The sequence below is a fragment of the Aythya fuligula genome, chromosome 2 (assembly GCF_009819795.1).
Source record: "Aythya fuligula isolate bAytFul2 chromosome 2, bAytFul2.pri, whole genome shotgun sequence".
Lineage (NCBI taxonomy): Eukaryota > Metazoa > Chordata > Aves > Anseriformes > Anatidae > Aythya > Aythya fuligula.
Window position 1 is genome coordinate 146239588 of NC_045560.1, and position 21715 is coordinate 146261302.

Below are 21715 nucleotides of genomic sequence, written 5' to 3' on the forward strand. Positions count from 1 at the left end.
GGGAGAGGAAGGGACAGGGAAGAAGAGAAGGGTTGCTTGCAGAAGCCAAATATATATATATATATTTATATATTTATATATATATATATATACATATATACATATATACATACATATATAAAAGTTTAAAAATCCAAAAAGACAGCTCTTTTTGGAGGGGGAAAGAATGAGGAAGCAGCATGCTGTGACAATATCCTGTAAAGAAATGGACCTGGCTTTACCTCTGTAACAATCAAGAGATTACTAGCAGAACTGTATTGAAGTCTCCAAGGCCCAATTCCAGGAGCTGCAGCTATTCCTCAGAAGCAGGCCTTTGTTTTCAGCAACCAAGTGACATTTTCATGGCTGGCTGGGCAGTTCGCATAGTAAAGGACTGCAATTAATCTACATGCAGTCAGCAGGACTTGGGTTGCTCTACTTGAAGGTGCCAAATCACTGTCAAGCATGAACGAAAACTGTTCTATAAGTTAATGGAGAAGTAAAGCATGACTTTTTTGATGGACTTCTGTTTAATTTTATAATTTAATGCTCTGCAAAGTACAGAAGTATATAAGTATGTAAGAAGTCAACGTATTTGATGTGTATAACTAAATGGAGAACTGCCAGTCTGAAAACCATGAACAATGCATTAGGCTTCAATAACCAATTAGTAAGGGCCCTTATTGTCAGAGCTGGTATGTATTTCTCTGCTCTTTTCTCAAAACTTATTATCTTATAGATTTTTCCCATCAAAGAGCCCTATACAACAGCTTATGTAAAGCAGGAAGGTTGCGTGCTACTCTCTAGGGTTAATGGCATTTTATGAAATAAACTGAGACTAATTCATGTTATTCTTTAAAAACAGAGGTGTTCCAAGGAATATTTCACAATGTCGTTTGTTCTTTGAGAGACCTATTAAAATTAAGTCTTTGAAATTGTCTTAGAGTTTGTTTTCTTTTAGACCACGTTTTGGTTTTGGCAAACCTCACCATGATTAGCTTTATGATTTTAAGAGAACTGATGCAATGGCACTTTTGGGAAACAGTTGCTCTGATCTTTCTTTCATGTATTTTTTCCCTACTCTTTTACATAGCTGAAAGTTCTTTCTCCACATAAACTGAGGAAAAATTTCTTTCCAAACATGATGACCTTATCCCAACACTGTAAAAACAGCTGGGAAAGAAGATGTAGGGGAAGTCTGGAGGTGACATAACCAGCTCCCATCCCCAGCACCACTGGTCCACCATTTCCCTTGGAGTGGCACTGACACCAGCATAAAACACTTCAGGGAGCAAACTGGGCAGTAAATCAACCCTACAGCAATATAATGGGGAGGGAGCAAACGTACAATGGCTGCAGCCATGGATCACGGTAGTAGCAAGGCACATTCATATGACTTCTGGAAAAGGTAATGGTGGGCAACTGGGTCTCTCTTCTTTTGTGTGACTTTCAGTCAGGTGAGCATTGCTCAAAGCCAAGTACCAGCATAGTCACACTTAAGTTTCACTCTGCAGGTACATATTCTGCAAGGATGACTTTAAATAGCCATCAATATTTTGGCCATTGGGAGCTCTTAGGGGCTAAAGATGGCTTATCTATGCTGGCAACACACAGAGCAGTATCTTCTTTGGTCACATAAACAGGCCACAAATCTATGTTAGAAAATAATCACAAGAATTGCTTCAAAGCATGTTAACACTCAGATTTTCAGAGAGAGGAAGTCTTACTCCTTATTCTTAATGACTGCTGCTTTGTGCCAAATGTTCCTGAAAATCTGTTACTAAAGAACATTTCTGTTATTTATCCTCTTCTGCTACTTTCCCTTTGGAAGCTAGATAACATATAATCACAGATCTAGTAAGCTGCAAATTTGGACTCAAAGGTATTACATACAACCATAGACTATGTATTCCTTCCACTGGCATTGCCCTCTTCATTTCAAAGGAATGAGAGGGAGACCACTTCAGAAGGTCAAGAAACACATCAAGTGCTTAGGAAAAAGGTGTAAACCTGACTGCAGATTACAGAAGTAACAGTGTCAACTGCATTTCAAGGAATGTCAACCTGTTGTAAAGTACAAATAATTTATTAGGAAACCACTGGAACAAATTGCCTACAGAGGCTGTGCAATCTCTGATCTTGGAGACTTGAAGAACGGGGTATATACCAAGATCTGTCAGGAGAACTTCAGAAATAAACGCCCATGTATTGGCATATAGAGAATGTCTACCTAGCTGGTCAAGCTCCCCTCTAGCTCCACCTTCTATGACTGCAAGTAGGGTTTCCATTTCACACGAGAATGATTTAGCCCAGCTCCCTTTTTTGCTATTTTTTCCGCATCTTCTGGCATCCTCTTTATTAACAATGTGACAAATTATTCCAAATTCCTTTGAAAATTCAAGTTATACCTCCTAAGTCAATGCAGGACACCTTACACATAGCAACACAGGAGGATGTGGTTTAACTCCCCTGACCTCTGAATATATTAAGATCAATCCTTTGTTTACCATGACTGACCTTGTATTTGCAGCCAGACCATGATTTTCAGGTCGTGCACAATGCCATGGCATGGGTACTGGTGCGTGTAAAAGAGTTGGAAAATATATCATCAAGAGCTCCATTCATGGTGAGCATTTTCAAATTCACCGAAGACTTTGTACAGAACAAACTTACACAGTTTCAAAATACTTTTCAAAATACCTGCATCCCTCCACAGCTCTTGCAATCAGATCTGCCTCCATGCAACACGCAGAGGGACCTGCCCATGAAGATCCTCCCCTCCTTTTTTAATACATAGAGCTTTTCATATCCTTTTCCATGCATTCTTTTTTTCCTTTTTTTTTTTCTTTTTTTTTTTTCCTTGGCCCACTAGGCTCAAAGTAAAGATCTAAAGATTATTTCTCACATCATATATTAGAGAGAAAAAGTTATATAGGGCAATAGTGCCTTCCTGATTCCATCCATGAAGGTTATTAAATTTCCATTGTAAATGTGTTACATTCACCTGAGAATGCACTATATCAAACTACTTGCTCTGATTCAATCTAATTACATCATTAAAAAACAAACTATTTACTGCCAGTAGTATTTCCACTGTGGGACTACAAAATGCAGACATGCTTACACTGTCATTATAGGAAGGAGGCTACCTGATAAGAGTATGCCATTTAGGGTTCTATATGGAACCTATGTGGATCACCCAAGTACCTACATAAAACATGTAAAGCACCAGTTTTGCTATGTAATATTCAAATTATGAATTTGCATTTCACTTTTCCATTATGTCATTGCAGTTAACAAAAGTTCAATGAAAAGTCACTTAAGGAAAATAAAACCATTCTAGCTGTTCCAAGACAATAAATTCTGAGTTTAGTGTCACACTTAAAAATGCAGTGAGAAGGAACAGAAAAACATCAATGCTTCTCCTTCCAAGATTGAAGCTATCATCCTACCATGACTAAGGAATATGCTTCAAGAGACTACTAAAGTCATTTTCCTTGGAAGTACTTACCAAGAAGTCTGGAAGGTTCATACAGCAAGTAATTTACAAAAGCAAAGTTGAGAAATTTAGAGTACCAAGGCTGCTGTTCTTTTTTTTTTTTTTTTTTTTTTTTAAAAGGCTTGAATTCAAAAAATTGTTTGTTGGGTACAAATATTAAACATATCTATACACTATCAAAAGAGATCAAGAGAACTTTTTAAACATTATGGTACTTCTTTGACGTGCATGTATAATGAACTATGGAAAACAAAACAAAACACTGGCTTAGACTTGTAGAGGAGTTCTATACTAGATGAAAACTGAAGTTTGCCTACAATCATGGCATACCCCTGTAGAAGTAACAAACTGGTAATATACAGCAATGGTTAGTAAAGAGACAGAGTTTTGCCAGCACAAAATAATTAATTCTAGACACTAAGAAACTTGGAAATAAGCCAAGGCAGAGTGCAGTTGAAAAAGAACATACAGCAATCTTTCATTCTGGATAGTTCACAGCACTAGGCTTCTGATGAAGTACAACTGAAAGTCATGCAGCTACAAGAGGCTAAAGCCTAAAAAAGTTCTTTGATCACAGTGCTTTACTTTTATTTAAAAAGGCACCTTTCTAGCATAACAGTTTACTTTCTTCTTCAGACAGATGTGGCAATAATAATTTATTCTTTGGTTTCACATCCAATATTTTTTACTGCAATAAAAGTAACCAGGCTTCCCAAATGCACAAGGAAACAAAGAGTAAGAGAGGCTTTTGTCCTCCTTGTTGCCCCCCTAGACTGGATTGCATCAATGCCAGGTTCTGGTTCAATCTCAACCATATGCACCTTTTCAATAGTCTGCCCCAAGATAACCCACATCTCCTGCCTTTGGGGAGATATGCTGTATTTCTTACTATTCTCCTGGGATGGTGAGCTACTGGAAAAAGCACACAGCTACTGTTCCCAGCCCTGGCAGCACTGAATGGTGCTGGTGAGCTCAGCAGAGTTGGCACTGTTGAGCTGCAGTGGGTCCCCACCTTTGGGACTTCGGTGCAAAGCAGCCCTGCCCTAAAGCCTGCAGTCACCATCAAAAGCAAAGCAACCAACAGCCAGGTGTTAAAGACATAAAATGTAAATCCTTCATATCAGTACTACACACATTACCCAACCACTCTAGAGTTTATGTACTAGAAGATAAAATTAGAAATAAATTTGATTTATGAGCAAGTTTGTTTTACTGTTATGTAAATACTAAAAGCAACCACCACTGTCTCTGGTAACCTAAAATGCCTCTGCTCAGTGATCAACCACCCCGTCTGTGGCTGTGATTAGACACTAATTCATGTGAAAGACAAGGAAGGGGAGGACACACATTAGTTACCAGGCACACAACAACCTCAGGACACCATAAAAAAGTTTACAATGAAAATTCACAGGCTATCATTACAGATGGGTGCTGCATCCCTTTCACTTCAGTTAAATTAACCAGTTCTAAGTCAATGACCACAGGTTCCCTTTCTCCTGCCAGAGGAAGGAATTGAGGCACAAGTCAAGCCTACACTCATTTTAATTTTTAAGAAAAAAGACTAGTTTTCCATTTTAAATATTTTTCCATTCAGACTATGCCTGAGCTCACAAAACCCTACACTGCCCCAGAGCAAAAACAACAGTCCCTTCTGTGGCGTGTTCTCGCTTTCCTCCAAAGGCAAACAGCCGACCCCTGACAGCACATCTGCTGGCAAGGGACGCGAACACCTGCTCGGCCCTCGCTGCCGTCAGATGTCTGCCGTCTACTGTTCACAAACCAGCATGACCTCAGGAGACGCAGAAATGCCAAAAGCTTTTCTCACCAGTGCGTTCTTGAAAGCATTACTCAAGATTAGAGAAACCACTTCAATAGCTACCAAAATGCAACCAGCACCCTTACAGTGATCAGGGCGCTTATGTCAGTTCTAGAGGGAAACCGCACGCAGCGCAAAACCTTGCAAGCACGATGAAGCAGCTATGGAGACCGATCTCCGCAAGACTGGCGGCGCTCAATCCGAAAATAAGCTAGATTTTCCATAGTCACATGCACACAGAGCAAAAGTTTAAGTAAATAGGAGACCTATAGGTGAGTCCCAAAGGTCAACTGACTCAGGCTCAGTGAGTTATTTCTTCTCTATATCCTAGAGGTAAAAGGAACAAGCAAACTACTGTTTCGGCGTAGGAGTGGTTTCTAACCGCCGTATATAACATAAGGGTATTGCGATGTACAATTTATGTCTGTTACCATACCTGAGACTGGGCCCTCATCCCATTCTTCAGATCTCCTAAAGCGATTTGTTGTAAATCCCATGCAGACATTTACTCCAAAGGCAAAAGCAAATAAAGATATAACCTGCAAAAGCAAAACAGCAGAGTGATCAAACTGTGCAAAAGCCAGGACTTGCAAGCTACGAGCGTTATGATTAAAAGGGCAGAGATGGTCCCTGTACATTCGAGCTCCCCAGCACTGCAGTTCCCATCACTGGAGCAGCAGCTGACAGTCACCGTTTCAGAGGAGCACAAACCAGAAGGGGGTTATGAATAAAACATCTCTTTCTGCAGCTGAAACACTCCTTTTTGTAGGACCTTATTCAGGAGAGACGGGCTACTCCTCCTCTAAAAGCAAACACACTCCTTTCCTCCCCTACCTGGTGTAAGTGGAAGCAGCCCTTCTTAGCCATACTAGAGGATTCTTGAAAAGCCTGTGCAGTACCGTCCCTTTTGCTTTATAGTGAGCGCAGAGCTCTGTTTGCTCTGGGAGTTCGGGCTATTAGCTACAAGTAATCCCACCTGGTGAGGTTGACAGGCTCGTGTGATTTGTCCAGGGGGTGATTTCATCATGTTTCACTCACAAATCGCAGCTCCGAGTGCAAGAAGCTCCAGGCATCATCCCTCGCTGCGCCCTCCCCCCAAACACACACGCACGCTTTTATGTGGTTTCCTCTGGCAAAGCAGGGCTTTCTTCTGTTGCTGTGGCCAATAGCTGTTCCTGCTCATTTTATTCTCCTCGCAGAAGTAACATGGGTAAAAGAGAAACCAAATGTGTCTCCATCTGGCTCGGAGAAGAAGAAGGGGAGGGGGGAAAGCTCGCCCAGGCTGTGAAACGAAAATATCCCCAGCGCCATCCTCGAGTGGCACAAAACATCGCAGGCATTTCTGCGCGGTGGGACGAGCACAGGGCAGCAACCTGGGCACTGTTCTCATGCTGCGTGGTCGCTGCTCAAGTTCCTGGCTGGCTTGCAGAGCTGAGTGCCCCAAGCTGGGAGCACGGGGGTATTTTTACAGCTCTAGTCTCCTGCAAGGCGCAGAGCGATGGAAATGCACGGTTTTATAGGAAGAGCTGGAAACCACAGCTTTGCAGAAAGGAAAGGAAGCGGCACGTTCCCTCTGCCCCACATTTACCCATTTTCATCAACGACAGCAGAAAGCTCAGCTGTTTGGATAAGTACTTCTATTTACAAAGCAGACAATAATGCTGAGCAGAATTATGGTTGAAATCAGCGGCTTAAATATTGTTTGCCAAGGCAAATTATTTACCAGCATAGTTTGCTGCTTTTTTGTCTCACGAGAGCTCCTTTCCTCAAAGTATTTACTAACAATGACATTTAAAGGGACAGAGTCAAGGTTGGTAAGCCTATGGATGGGCTTTTTGCTTCCCCTGGGACCTTGTCATGTTGATACTGGCTCGAAGGAACATGTTTTAATTTTCTTCAAACCATCTTGCAATATCAAGCACATACAATTCGGAGCTTTGTTGGGAAGTACCTTTTACCTGCTGCAAAATCTGTCCCTCTCCACTACGTAGCTTTGCAGGGCAGAGGCTCCCCTTTGCTACCCACATCTCACCTGCCTGCTCCCCTGGCTAGGAGCTGATCCTTTTTTATGCAATTTCTTAACCAAAGTGGCTCCATTGTGGAGCTGAATCTTTGCACTGCAAGCCTCAGGGAAATGTAATTAGTCTGGGAAGACCTCAGTATTAGCTATACCAGGACACTGCATTCCTCTCCTTGCACAGAGCAGGGGTGTGAAGTCAAGACCCATCTTCAGATGTTCACTTCATCACTAGCTCAGTGGAAACTGAAATAAACAGCTGAAATATAGGCTGCATTGTATGCTGAAGGCACTCTTTCTAGAGAAAAAAGAAAAAAAGAAAAAAAGAAAAAAAAAAAAACTCTGCACGGAGGTCTAGAGAAAAGTAAATGACCACAATTTTTACTAGATGTTCCTATAACATTATTCACTCTTAGCATCTGGTATATACTGTGGTTAAACACCTTCACCCACGAGCCCTAAGTAAGTACATCAGTGCATGACAGCAGCAGAAGGGAAACCAAAGGTGTCACACACAAAATTACACAACGGTGTTACATATCTCAGCTAATGAAGTTCATGATTTGATAGACAAAGCATGAGAATCAGCAGACCAAGCTCTCCTCCAGCCTGGGACCCTCAGGTCACCAAGTGATCCAGGCAAAACACAACTGGATTTTCAAAACTAGTTACCAATATTGAATGACCAAGCCAATATATCCAACCTCAGTTTCAGAGATGCTGAGCCCTTACAGCTCCTGCATATCTTCCTAATGTGCAGGTGCTCGGTTCTTTCAAAAGAAAGTTCCTACAGAAGTTAAAAATGACCACCCAGAAAAAAAGAAGCAAGAAACAAAACCAAAACATACAGCAACATAGGCTTCTTCTACTGAATTTAAAATATACATTTCATTTTTTTCATTCATGTAACATCTCTAGAGCTTGTAAACTGCACGATTTCATGTTAACAGACCTCATTTTAAGTTTCCTGGTCTACACTACAAGTATCTTTTATTATTTAACCTCCTCCATAATACCATTTGAGAACTACAGATGACAATGACTCTAAACTGCTAATATTTTTCTTATGTGTTATGTAAGACACAATTTCCAGTAGCTCTGGACTGACCACATATGCAGATGCACAACCATCTTTTTGTAACAAGGATTCTGCCCGAAGCCACCCCACAGATGCACAAGGAACTTATTAGCATAAACAAGGTTTAATGATTTTGTTCAGGGAAAATTTCACTGCTGGGATCACTGGCAATTAACTTTTTAGCAATTAATTGCCATTTTACTCATCAGAAGAAGAAAGAATAAAGTAGAAATAATGTGTTCCTGACCTTTTGGTCATGCAGTGGTTCAGTACAAGTTTTAGGGCCTGAATTAAACACTTTAAAAAGGAATTTTAACAAGATCAACAGAAGATGAAGTGCATCTTTCTCAGTTTCTGTGCATAAGGACTGGCCTTTATGGCTGTTAAAAATATATAATGGTACTGATTATTATTTAACTCGGAATGCAAAACTTCCATCCAGCCACTAGGTGACACTTTAAAAGAGAAGTTCATGCCGTGACATTTACAGAGTTACAAGAATTCCTGTTCTACTTTTCCAGAATTAATAAAAGAAGGGCAATATTTGCAGTCTTGTATAAAATCAAATTTTCTGGATTTTTTTGTAATAGGAAAGGATAATGCAGAGATACCAAGTATATTGGCTGAATCACAGGCTGGGGATGGAGTGGGCTCTAATAAAATGAACCTTTCTAGCTCCTTATCTCCACATTGCATTACTGGGTGCAGCACATCAGCCACATAAGGTGACCTAGATGAAAGTTTCCAGTATCCTTGATAGCAACATAAACAGCAGGAAGGTGAAGGACTTTGCCAAAATGCCTCAAAGCTCTCTCCCCCTGTATACACCTTCTACATATAGCTGTGGCCAAGAAGAAAAGGCTTGTCAGGTAGATGAAATGTCAACTTCACAGAACAAAACCTTTTGATGAACTAGGAATTCAGTTGCAAAACTCAAGCAGTATCAATGCTGAGTGCCCTCAGACACAAGTACTGTGAAAGCAAACAATCTTCCAGAAGCTGAAGCAACCCTGGGAAGCTGTGAGCACTCGCTGAAAGCACCCCAAGATGTTTGGGAGGGAGGATGATGGCCTGTGATGAGACCAGCCTGGGATGCAGGAGCCCAGAAACTTGACTGCACACTCCCTCAAGTGATAGATTTCAAATGTCTGGCAAGTTGGCTTGGAAAACAAAAACATAAAATGTGATCATGAAGAGTAGGTGAGGACACAGATGTTCATATGGATACATAAAAAGGGAAGCAGGGTATAGAGGAAAAGAAAATATTAGCAGGCACAAGGATCACAAGGTGTAGGGGACACACCAGTCTCCTGCTACTCCATAAGACTGGCAAGACCCAAAGCCCAAGCTGTGCTCATGAAAGTACCTGTTTATGAAGTGCCTCAGAACACCACCCGTCAGTGCCTGACAGCTTAACGAATACCTCTCCAATTATCTGTCTGATTATCTGTCTGCTCATCACCGCCTGAGGAGAAAGGTATGCAAACCATGTTCTCAGGTGCACCCAAGGAGCGGGCTGAGAAAAACTTTCTAGGACAGAAAGATCCATAAAGGGGTGCCAGACCCTCAGGGAGGATCACGGATGAATTAAAGTCTTCAGAATTGCAGCTTGCTGCAGCCCAGCCCCTGAGGCACAAGGTGCCTTAGGCACCTACAGGCCCATCAGCATTTCTGAGCACCCTACGCAATGCCTGCAGGGTTCACGGGGCTGGGAGCTGAGGGCCCGAACCCGTACAGAACCTCACTGAGGATGACCAGCAGAGCACATTGTGTCCTCCTCACGTTGCCTGGCTGGGATAGCTACCAAACGTGAACCCTACGAGTGTTGGGTTGGGTGCCTGTACCAAAGTGAGCCTACACACACTGCCTACCCTGAGACAGAAGAGGAATCACTGACCTAAGGGGGGATCCGCGTCCCAGCTCTGCTTTACTCATGTAAAACACTCACATGCTCACTGGGATGAGGACTGAAACCCCAGTGGTGGCCTGGTGAATGAAGGAGGGCATAATGCCTTACAGGAATAAATTCTCCCACCCCCCACATCCTCTACGACAGCTTCAGTGGCTGTGGGCTTGGTGAGAGCACTGCAGCTCCTGAAGCTGCCGGGATGCCCATGAAGGGATTTAGCTCAAGCATTATACACAAGCAAAGCAAGGTTTATATCAGAACCACATCTTCTATTGTAGCAGCCAGATTAGATGAAAACCAGACAAGTTTTCAATGACCTGTAGAAAGCTGTGTGTGCCTGAGAGCCTGTCTTTCCTTCCAGCAGTACTGCAGCTAATAGACCAGCTGGTCCAACACAGGGTGTTACACCTCACCCTGAGAGCCACACGTACATCTGCAATAGCATTAACACTACCCCAACATGCATACTTTCATCATCTTCAAAGGAACTAACATGTTCTGAATTCAGTTTCTGGACAATATTATTATTATGAAGCAGCACAACTACTCTACTGAAATGCACTGGGAGTTCGTAACTACATTTCTTAAGATAATCAGACATAAAAATTCTAGCATGCAGCAGAATGAAAACTGTTCTGCAATGAAAAATTGCTTCTTTATGGAGGAGAAAAGTGAGTGAAACAAGCAGTCAAAGAACCCACATGTGTTTTTAATGCAGCCTGTGCAAGGCTAAGCATATCTTCAAGTATTCATCTTTGCTTTTGGCTGGTTGAGATGGTGGCCTGGTATCACAGGTGTCAACCAACAGCTCCACATTTGTCTTTTGAAAAGAGCTGTAGGCTTGGATGGTGTAAAAATCACCCACCATCCTGGATGTCTTGAAGGCCTTACATGGTACCATACACATGCCACACAATCACTGTTAACTTATTTGAGCTTTTCAAGTGATACAAGTTATTCCATTTTATGATAACCATAGGAGTTCAGAAATAATGACTTAAAGCTAAAAAGAAAAAACAAAACAAAACAAAAAAAAAACAATAAATAGCAAAGCTGGTGATGTGTCTTAAAAATGCAAGCAAGCAGGTTTTCAAGACTTCACGTCATGTTCCTACTTTCTTTACATAACTTGTTTGAACATCCTTTACCACGTTTGAACCTTTTTCAGTGGAATATAAGCTTTGAACTTCCTGGGTATCTAAAACTTCTTGTGAGGACTTCTACAATAATCCTGTAACATCTCTCTCCTACTTAATCATATTTACCCTCAGCCCAAACTCCATTTTGGCACACTTTTCAAGCTCAAGGCTTGGTTATGATTAAAAAATTTCCAAGTGCTAATCTCTTCCCTACAAGTAAAATGTGGATATAATTAATACTGCTCTGTTTACTCTCAGTTGTTTTCTTTGCCAAACAAGAGTTTCTATTGGTTTGTTTTAAATCTCTCTCTTTTTTTTTTTTTTTTTTAATGTTTTTGGCACTTGGATCAAGAAAGAAATATTTTAATTGATATTTTTCTTCTCGTTAATCTAAAAAACCACTCGTATTTTCTAAATAGCAAAATCCTATTTGATTTCAGTTTAAAGAGATATGTCACTATGAATAACTTTCTCAACTTGCCCCGTAGTTGGAGCTTTGGACATCCATGCTCTCCAGCATCAATCCTTGTTCTGGGGAAGAAGCAAAGTGAAAGCAGGCTGGAAACAGGATCCCTCCACAGCAAACAGGGACATGCCCTGCTTGGGCATTTGGACATATTTTTCTTTTGTTTCTATAGTTGCACAAGGAGGCATTTGAAGACTGAAGAACTGGCTGCTCTTACAGTGACCTGTAAGTGTCTGTACCTATGAAAGCTTTTTTGGCATGGTGAAGGGATGCATGAACACAACTGCAATGCTGCAGGCCAGTGACAGTCTGTGACACTGTTGCTGTTCAAAAAAAAGGCCACCTGGGGCTTGAACCTGCTTCACACGAACACAAGTCTGGTTCAAGCTCAGAGCTGGTTCATTTGCTAAGAGGCATAGGACCTTTATAAAGAGCAGGAACTCTGCTAAAAACAGGTCCTGTAGAAATCAGGACAGCCTGAAGAAGAGATGTCTGCAGGCAGGGGGGTGTTAGAAATAAAAGAGAAGGAAAGAAAAATAATTATTAAAAGTTGGCTAAACTTCCTGATCTGATTCACTGACATTCACACAGGAGGATACAATAGCAGATGAACAAGGTTCTGCTAAAAGAAAAACATATAAAATGAGGACACAGATAACACTGTCACAGACTTAGATCCATCTGCAAGCTCATTCTGGAGGGACTGTTTTATCTCACCGTTGAAATACACACCTTTATACCACAAGCTTAAGCTATCCCCAGCTACTGGAAGAAGTGAGGTGCTTGAATAACTTGGAAATAACTGGATTCTCTGCTCTTTTCCTTCAGAAAACAAATGAAACCAGCAGGTACAGTCCAGATACCAAGCATCTATCAGTAGTCCTAGCAGACTGGCTCGTCCTTGCCATCACTCCCATCCCTCTTACCCCAGAAAAACACTTCTAGGAACACATGATGAGTTTAAAAAAAAAAAAAGTTAAAAGAAACTCCTGTTTACAGATTTTTGCATAAGTTCAGTGCCCCAGTCCTCAGCCCTAGAAGCAGCGTGTTTGTGAGATGCAGTGAGCTGCAAGCTGCTACTACTTCTGAACGCCAACCTGGGTAATGTCAATGAGCAGCATCCCTTGGCCAGGGGACAGCAAGGAGCAGCGCTTCTCGCTTCTCTTCCCTCCCACGTGCTGCCAGGGAGCAGCAGCACTGCTGCACACGCTCAGCTCTCTGCCTTTCTGACCGGGCATCTGCCGCTGCCTGTTTTAATGGCAAAGCACAAAAGCTTTAAACAATTGCATATTACTTGTTAGGTCATTTCAGACAGATGGGCCATTTTCCAAGCATCACAAATTTTCCTAAGTTCAACTGTGTCAGCACCGCTTCAGTTGCACGCCAGCTTTTTTTTTTTTTTTTTCTGATTACGGCCGAGTGCAAAGATGACAAATGTAAGCACAAAGGGAAAAACATCCTGTTGGAACAGTACTCCCTGTTTTCTCAGGGTGAGAAAAGTATAAGCAACATTTCAACAACAAAACAATGAGATCCATTGCTAGAATTTATTTTTTTAAACCCATATCATAATGTGGAACTGAACACATTTCAAGCTCTGCAGGACTGCAATATGAAAAAGAAAAAAAAAAAAAAAGAAGGAAAGTGCTAAAAAGCAAACATTTTCTAGCATGGGTTTGCATAAGGATTATCAGTGTTTTTTGGTTGTTATTGCAAATTCTTTTCTCATCTATTTAGCATAAAACTTTGGAAAAGAATAGAGTCATTTTTTATGGATTAAACAAGTTGACTACAGCAAAACCAGCCACTTAAATATTACTTGATTTCTTCAGTATTTTAAAGCAGATAATCTTACTAAGTTTTGCTTCTCTAATTCATTTTTTTCATCTAACTATACACAATTTTCAGAAATAATCTGCTCCTCGGTTTAATAATTGCTGACTACTGTATAATAAAAGCAGCTCTGCTTCACTCAGCCTTCACAGAAGACATATATTTCTCCTCCCCACCCCAGTAAATCCCTTTTCCATAACAGACAACACTGAAGTCAGCTCAAAATTATATTTGTTGAAGCTTTTCAAAGTAGAGACAGATGTTCCCAGGCACTCACTGAGAGCCTGCAAAACAGCTGGGGCTATTTAATTTAGTGTCCTTTCACTGCCTGTTGCTGCCCCTTCTCTAAGATGCTGCAACCTTTGAAAGCACTGTCCATTCAAATGCAATGTAAAATGTACTCAAGTAATATACAGATCTGGGGAAGAGACTGGGACACCTCCTTTTCCAGCTTTACCAGCTGAAGGAAAAGTCTCCTCCTTCTGCCTGCTGTCCTCACTCAAGTCTACAAGCTCAATCATTCATTTGGGTGAGAAGTTGCCCTCCCCAGCTACCTCTCTCCATCTCCTCTGCACCACACAGCACCAGCTGCAGGAGTTTTACTGTTCAGCTGATCTACCTCCAGCCTGGTGCTCAGGAAAACTATGTTTAAATCACCTTTAAAAACAAACAAACAAGCAAAAAAAAAAAAAAAAACAGACCTTGGGTAAAGGAGAAGGGATAGGGGATGGGCAGTTGAAGCAGGCAGGGAGCAGCAAGCTGAAATCAGAAGAGGAGCATCCCTATCCCTTAGGCAAACCAGGTTCACTTTGCACTGAGACAAGAGCAGGAGCACGTACATGGTTCCCCTATAGTAGCTTAAGCTACAACAGCTGTTTGGCAAATGAGTATCAGACTACAACCTCATGTTCATACCCCTGCTTGTAGGTAACCTGAGCCTGCTAAAACATCTGCTTGATTCTGCTGATAATTCAGCATGTTTGGGGAAGGTATCAGACTAAAAAATGAAATTAGGAAAGCTTCTGCTTTCATTGCTTGCTGCTCTGATGCATTATAAATAAAACAAATAAACCAACCTCAATGCCACAGTGGTGGCACGCCAGGTGGAAGTGCAGGCAGATCCCAGGACTGTGTTAAGGAGCTGGGACAGAGGGCACAGGGCAGAGGCATGGGAAGCTTTTGGAGGCAGAAGCTTCAACAAATAAACCAGGCTGTTACCAACAGTAACAACTGCCAGGCACCCAATATCCCATTAAAGTCAGAGCTATATCCTAAAGTCCATGGGGAAAAAATAGGCTGGCTGGGCAGAGCAATGGAAAAGCAGGAAAAGTCATTTTGGATTTGGGGGTGAAAGAAGAGAATACTTTAGGAGAACTGAACTTTGGAGGCTCCAAAAGAGGGAATATCTCATTCTTGTTTTCTCTTCTGAGGGACCAGATGGGAGAAAACCATGCCTGATCTCTAGTCTATTGTATTTCTCCCTTTCAGTTGTGCGCTAGTGCAAAAGTCCAATATAAGTTAAGGGACATTAAAAAATTGAAGCCTATTTAGGTGCATTGAATTTATGTGGTCAAGCACAAATGACCTGAGTAATAAATCCTTTGGGGCTTGGCAGCCAGATGAGATTTGGACCCTTTAAGTTGTTTCCTTTAAGAGAGGACTTAGATTGTGGCATCAAGCAATTCTTTGGTACAATCCTGTCGTTCACAAAGAATGTACGAAAAATGCTGTTTCCCTGAGCACAGAAAGGAATCCTATTGTTCTGGATATCCAAAAGCACTTAAGGGCTTCTTACATTTATGCTGAATGCCATCAGCTCCAAGGGAATTTCACCTGACCTCATAGCAGTGATCCCTTCCTTCTGTCCCACCCCAGGCACAACCTTGTCTCTTGTTTGCCTGTCCTCTTCACTGCCACTTTAGCTGTGCTGGCTGCAGTACAGAAAGAAAGGAAAGCAAAAACTTACAGATGATGCAAGCTTAATTACTTATAAAGTGTTGTTTCATCAGGACACTTTCTCCATACCCCAGAAAACATTTTCAAGCCGTCACATTCATCAGTGGTAGCAGGCACATAGTCAATACAACTGAAAATGTTCTACTCCAAGGAGAAATATACAGCAATAAGGGAGTAAATATTCTATAGATAGTAATTTCTACCTTAAATTTCACTTTATTCTCTTTGCATGTTTTACTGCTAGTTGTCAGGAGTGTTGGTGCTTGCTGCGGCAATAAAATCTCATCCTACTTCACCAAAATCTTGTCCTGCCTCAAGGACTCCCACTTAAATAAGGCAGTTTAGAGCAATCCAGCAAAATTGAGCTCTTTGAGTTAAGTCAATGAATACACAGGGGTGGGATGGGGTGTCTGTAGGCTGTATTCCTCCCCTTCGTTTTGTTATGCTGCTTGCAAAGTGCAGAGGGAAGTGTTCAAGTCCTGTCCCAGGTTTGCACTGGGCTCTCTGGAAAACATGGAGCAATTCCCTAGGAAGAGCCTCTGGAGATGTCCTACCTGTGCACTCAGCAGTATATGTGTTTGTCCCTTGCAAATTATCCCTGACTGGCAAAAAAAATAATAATAAAAAGTGACCTGGTGGGTTAGCTTGTGAGTAAACAAAAGCACATGGACCCATCCTGGAACACCTCCCCATGGGCCGGCCCTGGCCAAGTGCAAGCAGCATGGCCCAACAGCATATGAAGCATGCCCTGGCCTTGTCCCTCTATCTGTTTGTGTTTTGACGGGTGCCAATACAAAGCCAGAAGCTTGGATTTTGGCTTTAGGTAAAAAAGCCTGCATGAACAAAATGTTTTTATCCGATACGGTTAATATAAACCAAGTTCTTTGAGCAGTACAGAAACAAGAGGAAGGACCACAGCTGAAGGTACTGTTTAACAGCAAACAGCAAGAAATAAAGAGCTACAAAGAGAACAGAAAAGGAATTGTAGTAATGGGGGTGGGGTGTAGCTGCTGCGAGGGAGAGGGTTTCAACAGACAAATGGCAGGAATAGCTCTGGCCATGTTCTGCAAATAATGTGCAGATTGCTACACCAGAGCACATGGGAAGACAAAATAAGGTTATATTCAAGGATGAGCTTCCAAGAACACTCTCTCACACATACACATACAAGAAAAAAAAAAAAAAAGCCAATGAAGAGTTGAATGACAGCAAAGCCAAAGATGGTTTCCAACACTCAAAGACGTCCAGGTTAAAAACTTTAAATTGACAAAAAAATACATACAAACAGAAGATCAGAGAGTGAGAGGCCAGAAACATGTAAAACTATGTGTTATGCATGCACAATGATAGAAGGGCAAGAGTTTAGGCTTCTGTATCGGGTGTCTGTGTTGGGGTTTTGGTAGCAGGGCCTGGAGGGGCCAGCCACATGCCAGACACAGCCACTTCTGGTCAGCTCCAGCAGACACCTCAGGCCATGGCTGAGCCCAACAGCCGAGCTGGTGCCTTGGTGAAAACTGATTTCAGAAAGGGCAAAAAACACTGCACAGGCAGAGAGAATAGATAAAAATGTGAGAGAAACTGCCCTGAAGACACCATGGTCGGTGAAGGAAGGAAGGAGTGGAGGTGCAGAAATCCCCCTGCAGCCCATGGAGAGGAGGACCATGGTGGCACAGTGTGTTCCATGCAGCCCATGAAATAAACCATATCGGAGGTTTATAGCCTCCCTGTCCTTACCTCAGCCCATGAGCTTTTCTACCTGATGGTATGAAATCAGATAAGCAAAGGAGAAAGTGTGAAGATGAAACTTTTTAGTTACTTCCTAATAGAAAGTGTGGAAGGAAGGCATAAAGTTTCCTACACAAGTGGAGGGTGGCTGGGCAGGAATTGTATTTGGAAGAGGAAGCATCTGGAGACAATTTCTCTGCTAGTCACAGAAGTAAGGAAAATCCATTCTACGCGATTTGGCTCAAACAGGGCTACAACACTGGAGCTGAGCATATGTGCTAGTATTGTATAGTTTTAATCGCTTTTCTTCCAATTATTCATGTACAGCACCAACAATTGTAACTCCTAAGCATTTATTCATTTCTGGAGGCAAAATGAATAGTTTAAAATATGAAGACTGCTAGGACAGAAGATCATTTAGCATGGATCTTTCTTATGGAATTTAAACAGTACACAACAGCAAACTATTTCTCCAATGCCAGTAGGGCCTATATTTGTTTATCTATGTATGTATGTTTCTTTGACAGCTACCCTGTTCTCCATCAGTCTAAATGAGTGGAGCACACACAGTTTCATGGGTTTTGAGACAACAAAAGCCTGTGAGATTTGATCTGACACCCTGCAAACGTGGCTGCCTTTTCAGCAGGTGGTGAGCCAAAGATGGGGCTGCACTGGGAGCTTTGAATGCTCCCATTCAGTGAGGTGCAGAAGAGGTTGAGGATACCTCCAGCTTCACAAGCATGTGAAAACTATTTTATGCTGGTGTACCAGCAACAGCAGCTGTGGCTCCTTTTCCATAAGTAACCTGTTAATTTAGTGAAGCACCATGAATAAACACTTAAAATACCATACGTGGAAATTCAGACAAGGTGGTGCTGGCCTCAGGGCTGCCAGGAGCAGTCTCATGCCACCACCTTTCAGTGATCTCCCAGAACTAGTTGATACCTCTGCTTCTAGTTCAACTGATGTCAAAAGGATCACATTTGGCATCCCTGGGTAAAGCCTGCTATGTGAGAACACTGTTAGGAACAGCTACAGCTTTCAAGAATGATGCTAACATATATTTAGCTATCTGGCATTCAAACTTAGCTATCATCCTTTGTAAATATTTGGGAACCTGTCTGCTGCAATGACTTTAAATTTATAGTTTAACCATCATATTACATCCTTTGAAGCGAGGAAAAAATTTGTAGAATACAAAATTGAGTATTATTTTGTTTTCTTAACATCCTATACAGGCCAGCCTGTTTAGAGTAAACATTTCTATAACTTTGGACTTCAAGAGAGGTTCTTTCTTAATCTAAAAATTTCCATACTCATCCCTAAACAGTTAAGGTCTATTGTGGGCAACCCGTGTAAGGGGCAGAGTCAGCCTCTTTCTTTTATTTTCTTTTAGGTACACAGAGCTCCAGCTGACCCCTCTCCCTACCCAGCACACTCAGTACTGATGGATGCTGAAAGGAAGATGCAGAGATCAGTAGTAATTAAAACAATTACAATTAAAATCTAAGCAAACCAGAAGCAAAAGAGACTCAAAAGAGGGACCCAAAGATTATTACTTTAGAATCAGACTAATCAAAAACATTACAACTCCAACCGTACAAAGAACTGCAAGGCAGGCACTGTTTTATTTACTCCTTATGAACTTGTGCCTCTAATCAGCACTTTACACCTGTAGCATAGGGAGTTAGGGGAAAAAAAAAAAATAGATCTTTAAGATGTTATTACCCTGATTAAAGAAATTCATACATTTCCTTCAGGGAAAATAAATAAATAAGGCTTAAGCAGAGATGCCTGTAATGGGAACCCTATTGAGACAGATTGCCTTTAAGCCCAACACTTCGCTAGTGAAGCTCCAGACAGTGAAGATTTTAATATAAATCAAAAGCCAGGTGGTGTGGGAGCTAAAGTCATAAGTAGTTGTTTGCATAATATTAATATTGCAGGAGGTAAATACAAACAAAACAAGTTGCTTTGCTTGTGTATGTACTGGATGCCAATTTTAACATTGCTATAGGGTAAGAAGATACCAATGGCAGTTTATATTTAAAAGATGAAGAGAGAAGGCTATCTTCATAAGGTAAAACAAGCTTTAAGAGATGATTTTTCAAACAGACTTACTTCTATGTGCATTAAACAATGCTTTCTATTTTAATTATGAATCAGAGGAGTTCCAACATCACCCCTGAGCACACATTGAACCGACTCTCAACTTGCCAAATCCCAATCCAAGCTACACTTGGCAAAAATACACTCACACTACTTCATAGCCTGCCTTTGCTTGTAATTATATTTACTTCAGACTACTTCAACAAGCCAGAAAAACACAGGGGGCGGAAAGGAGGGAAGATGCGCCTACCGTACCAGTACCAGTGGGTCTTTTTTCTCCATGACTGAGGTTTGATGTGGAAACTCCGCTTTGCCCTGGCCCCTGCAGTGGCTGCCCTGGCCCTGGTCCGGCTGGCAGGAGGCTGCCCGGCCGCCTTGGGCTTGGGAGCTGAAGTCAGGGTGCCAGCTGCCCCGGCAGGACAATGGCTCCATTGGGAGATAGCTTGGGGACAAAGGCGCTGCTTTCAGGGTTGATTTTATATGCACACATGTGACCTTTGCCTGAAATGACTCTATGGAAAGCATCCCTGTCCTGAAGATCCGCTTTCAAATGCAGCGGACTGATGTGCCTACTTAATCTGTTCTTTTTTTTGTTGTTTTTTGGCTACAGATGCCTCAGGAGAGGTCATGTGCATATAACAAGGTGGTGCTGAGCTCTTTCTAATCATTTAGTGGTGCCGTTCAGTAACTGATAGGGTTATTTTCTTCACTTTCAAAGCTAGCTGGATTATTTTTATCTGCTTTTAGATATTTAGCTACAAAACCAAAGAGTCCTAACTTCCAATCCTGAGCCATCCCACAAGCCTCTCCCAAGTTCAGCCAGCTTTGCTAGAGCACATATAACTTTAAATGTATGCACCCAGACACAAACAACAGAGTCTTTGGATTTTTAATGGACTTGCAGGATATTTGTATATATTTATATAAAAATTCCTATATTGTAAATGTGATCTTTAAGTATTTTTGAGGCTTCCTACTTTACTGGATATAAAATAGAAGTGATCAACATTTAGCATACTGGAAATCTAGATATTGCTATAGCTGGGCTGGTGGAGGAGAGACGAGGGAGTTTATCACCCTGATATAGGGATACTGCAGCAAAAACTGCAGCTGAGGCAGGTCAAAGGAAGGTCCCTTGGAGTGCTTCTTTGTTACATTATAGGGAAGATTAATAGCAGTATGTCTCTTTAAGCCTAGATAACATTTTCCATTGTAAGATCTTGATTTTTGCTGTTTATTACTCTGACAAACTAACATTTTCATCGACCATTTTTGTGCTGGAAAGTATGTGGCATTTTTTAATCTATTTTTAATTTAAGACAAAATATGCCAGCTATTTTTCAGAATTAAAACAAAGGGTGAATGCTCTGCTCTACTGACATTAAACACATTTCCCCATCCTTTCCATAAACAAATCTAGGGATTATATACCCTAGAAGCAACAGATTGGATTTGGGGAACCAGGGAAGAGTGGCCTTTTTGAAGTGAATATGTTCATCCATCCCTACCAAATTCCAACTGGGTTTGACCAAGTCATAAATCTTCAAGAAATCTTTGTGTATGCTCAGCCCCGTGTGTGACTTGCTCACATTTAACCACTGCTCTTTCTGAAGGTCATCTTCCCTGGGTGTCTTTGAGCCCCTTACAGACCACAGGGTGCACTGCAGGTTTATTTCAAGGGAAAAAGATATTTAAAAGGTGCTCACAGTCACAACTGGATGAAGGAGTGGGTCACCCCCCTGCTGCCAGCACAGCTACAGTTTTAGTTGCCCACATCTTTCCTGTAAATGCCTGTGCTTGTACATGCTGGTGAAGGGGATTCCTTGACCTGAAATAAATACCACACCATCCCCCAAACTAAACCTAACCCTCCATGAAATCTTCCCGTTGACCCCCACTCCATCCTCCCTGCTTCTTAAAGTCCCTTCCCTCACCATCGGTCCTTTGAGATGCCCACACCAAGAGGAGTATAATATCAGTGCTTCGAGCAGCTGCTAGATGGGTGGTGGGTCCTCTACTGGAAAAGAAACAGGGCAGCTGTTGAACAGACACAACGTAAGGGTCCCCTACAATGCAGAGACCAACAAAGCACAGAGATTTCAAGTACTTGATACTGAAATCTTAAAATATCATGCCAGTATCTTTCTATGTCAGCTCCAATAATTTTAGCTACAAATCCAATTAGAATT

General features: G+C 41.6%; 1 protein-coding gene across 6 annotated transcripts in view; it reads right to left on the bottom strand.

The window, feature by feature from the left end:
* ENPP2 (ectonucleotide pyrophosphatase/phosphodiesterase 2) overlaps nucleotides 1-19896 on the bottom strand; it is a 71752-nt gene extending 51856 nt beyond the window's left edge. For 3 of the 6 annotated variants that reach the window (XM_032181467.1, XM_032181464.1, XM_032181463.1), the window contains exons 1-2: nucleotides 6271-6398; nucleotides 5731-5833 (exon numbers count right to left, since the gene is read on the bottom strand). In XM_032181467.1, the coding sequence (XP_032037358.1) occupies nucleotides 5731-5833; nucleotides 6271-6321 (154 nt within the window). In that variant the 5' untranslated portion in view covers nucleotides 6322-6398. The other 3 variants (XM_032181466.1, XM_032181465.1, XM_032181468.1) reach the window with 3 other exon arrangements.
* Nucleotides 19897-21715: the final 1819 nt, after the last annotated feature.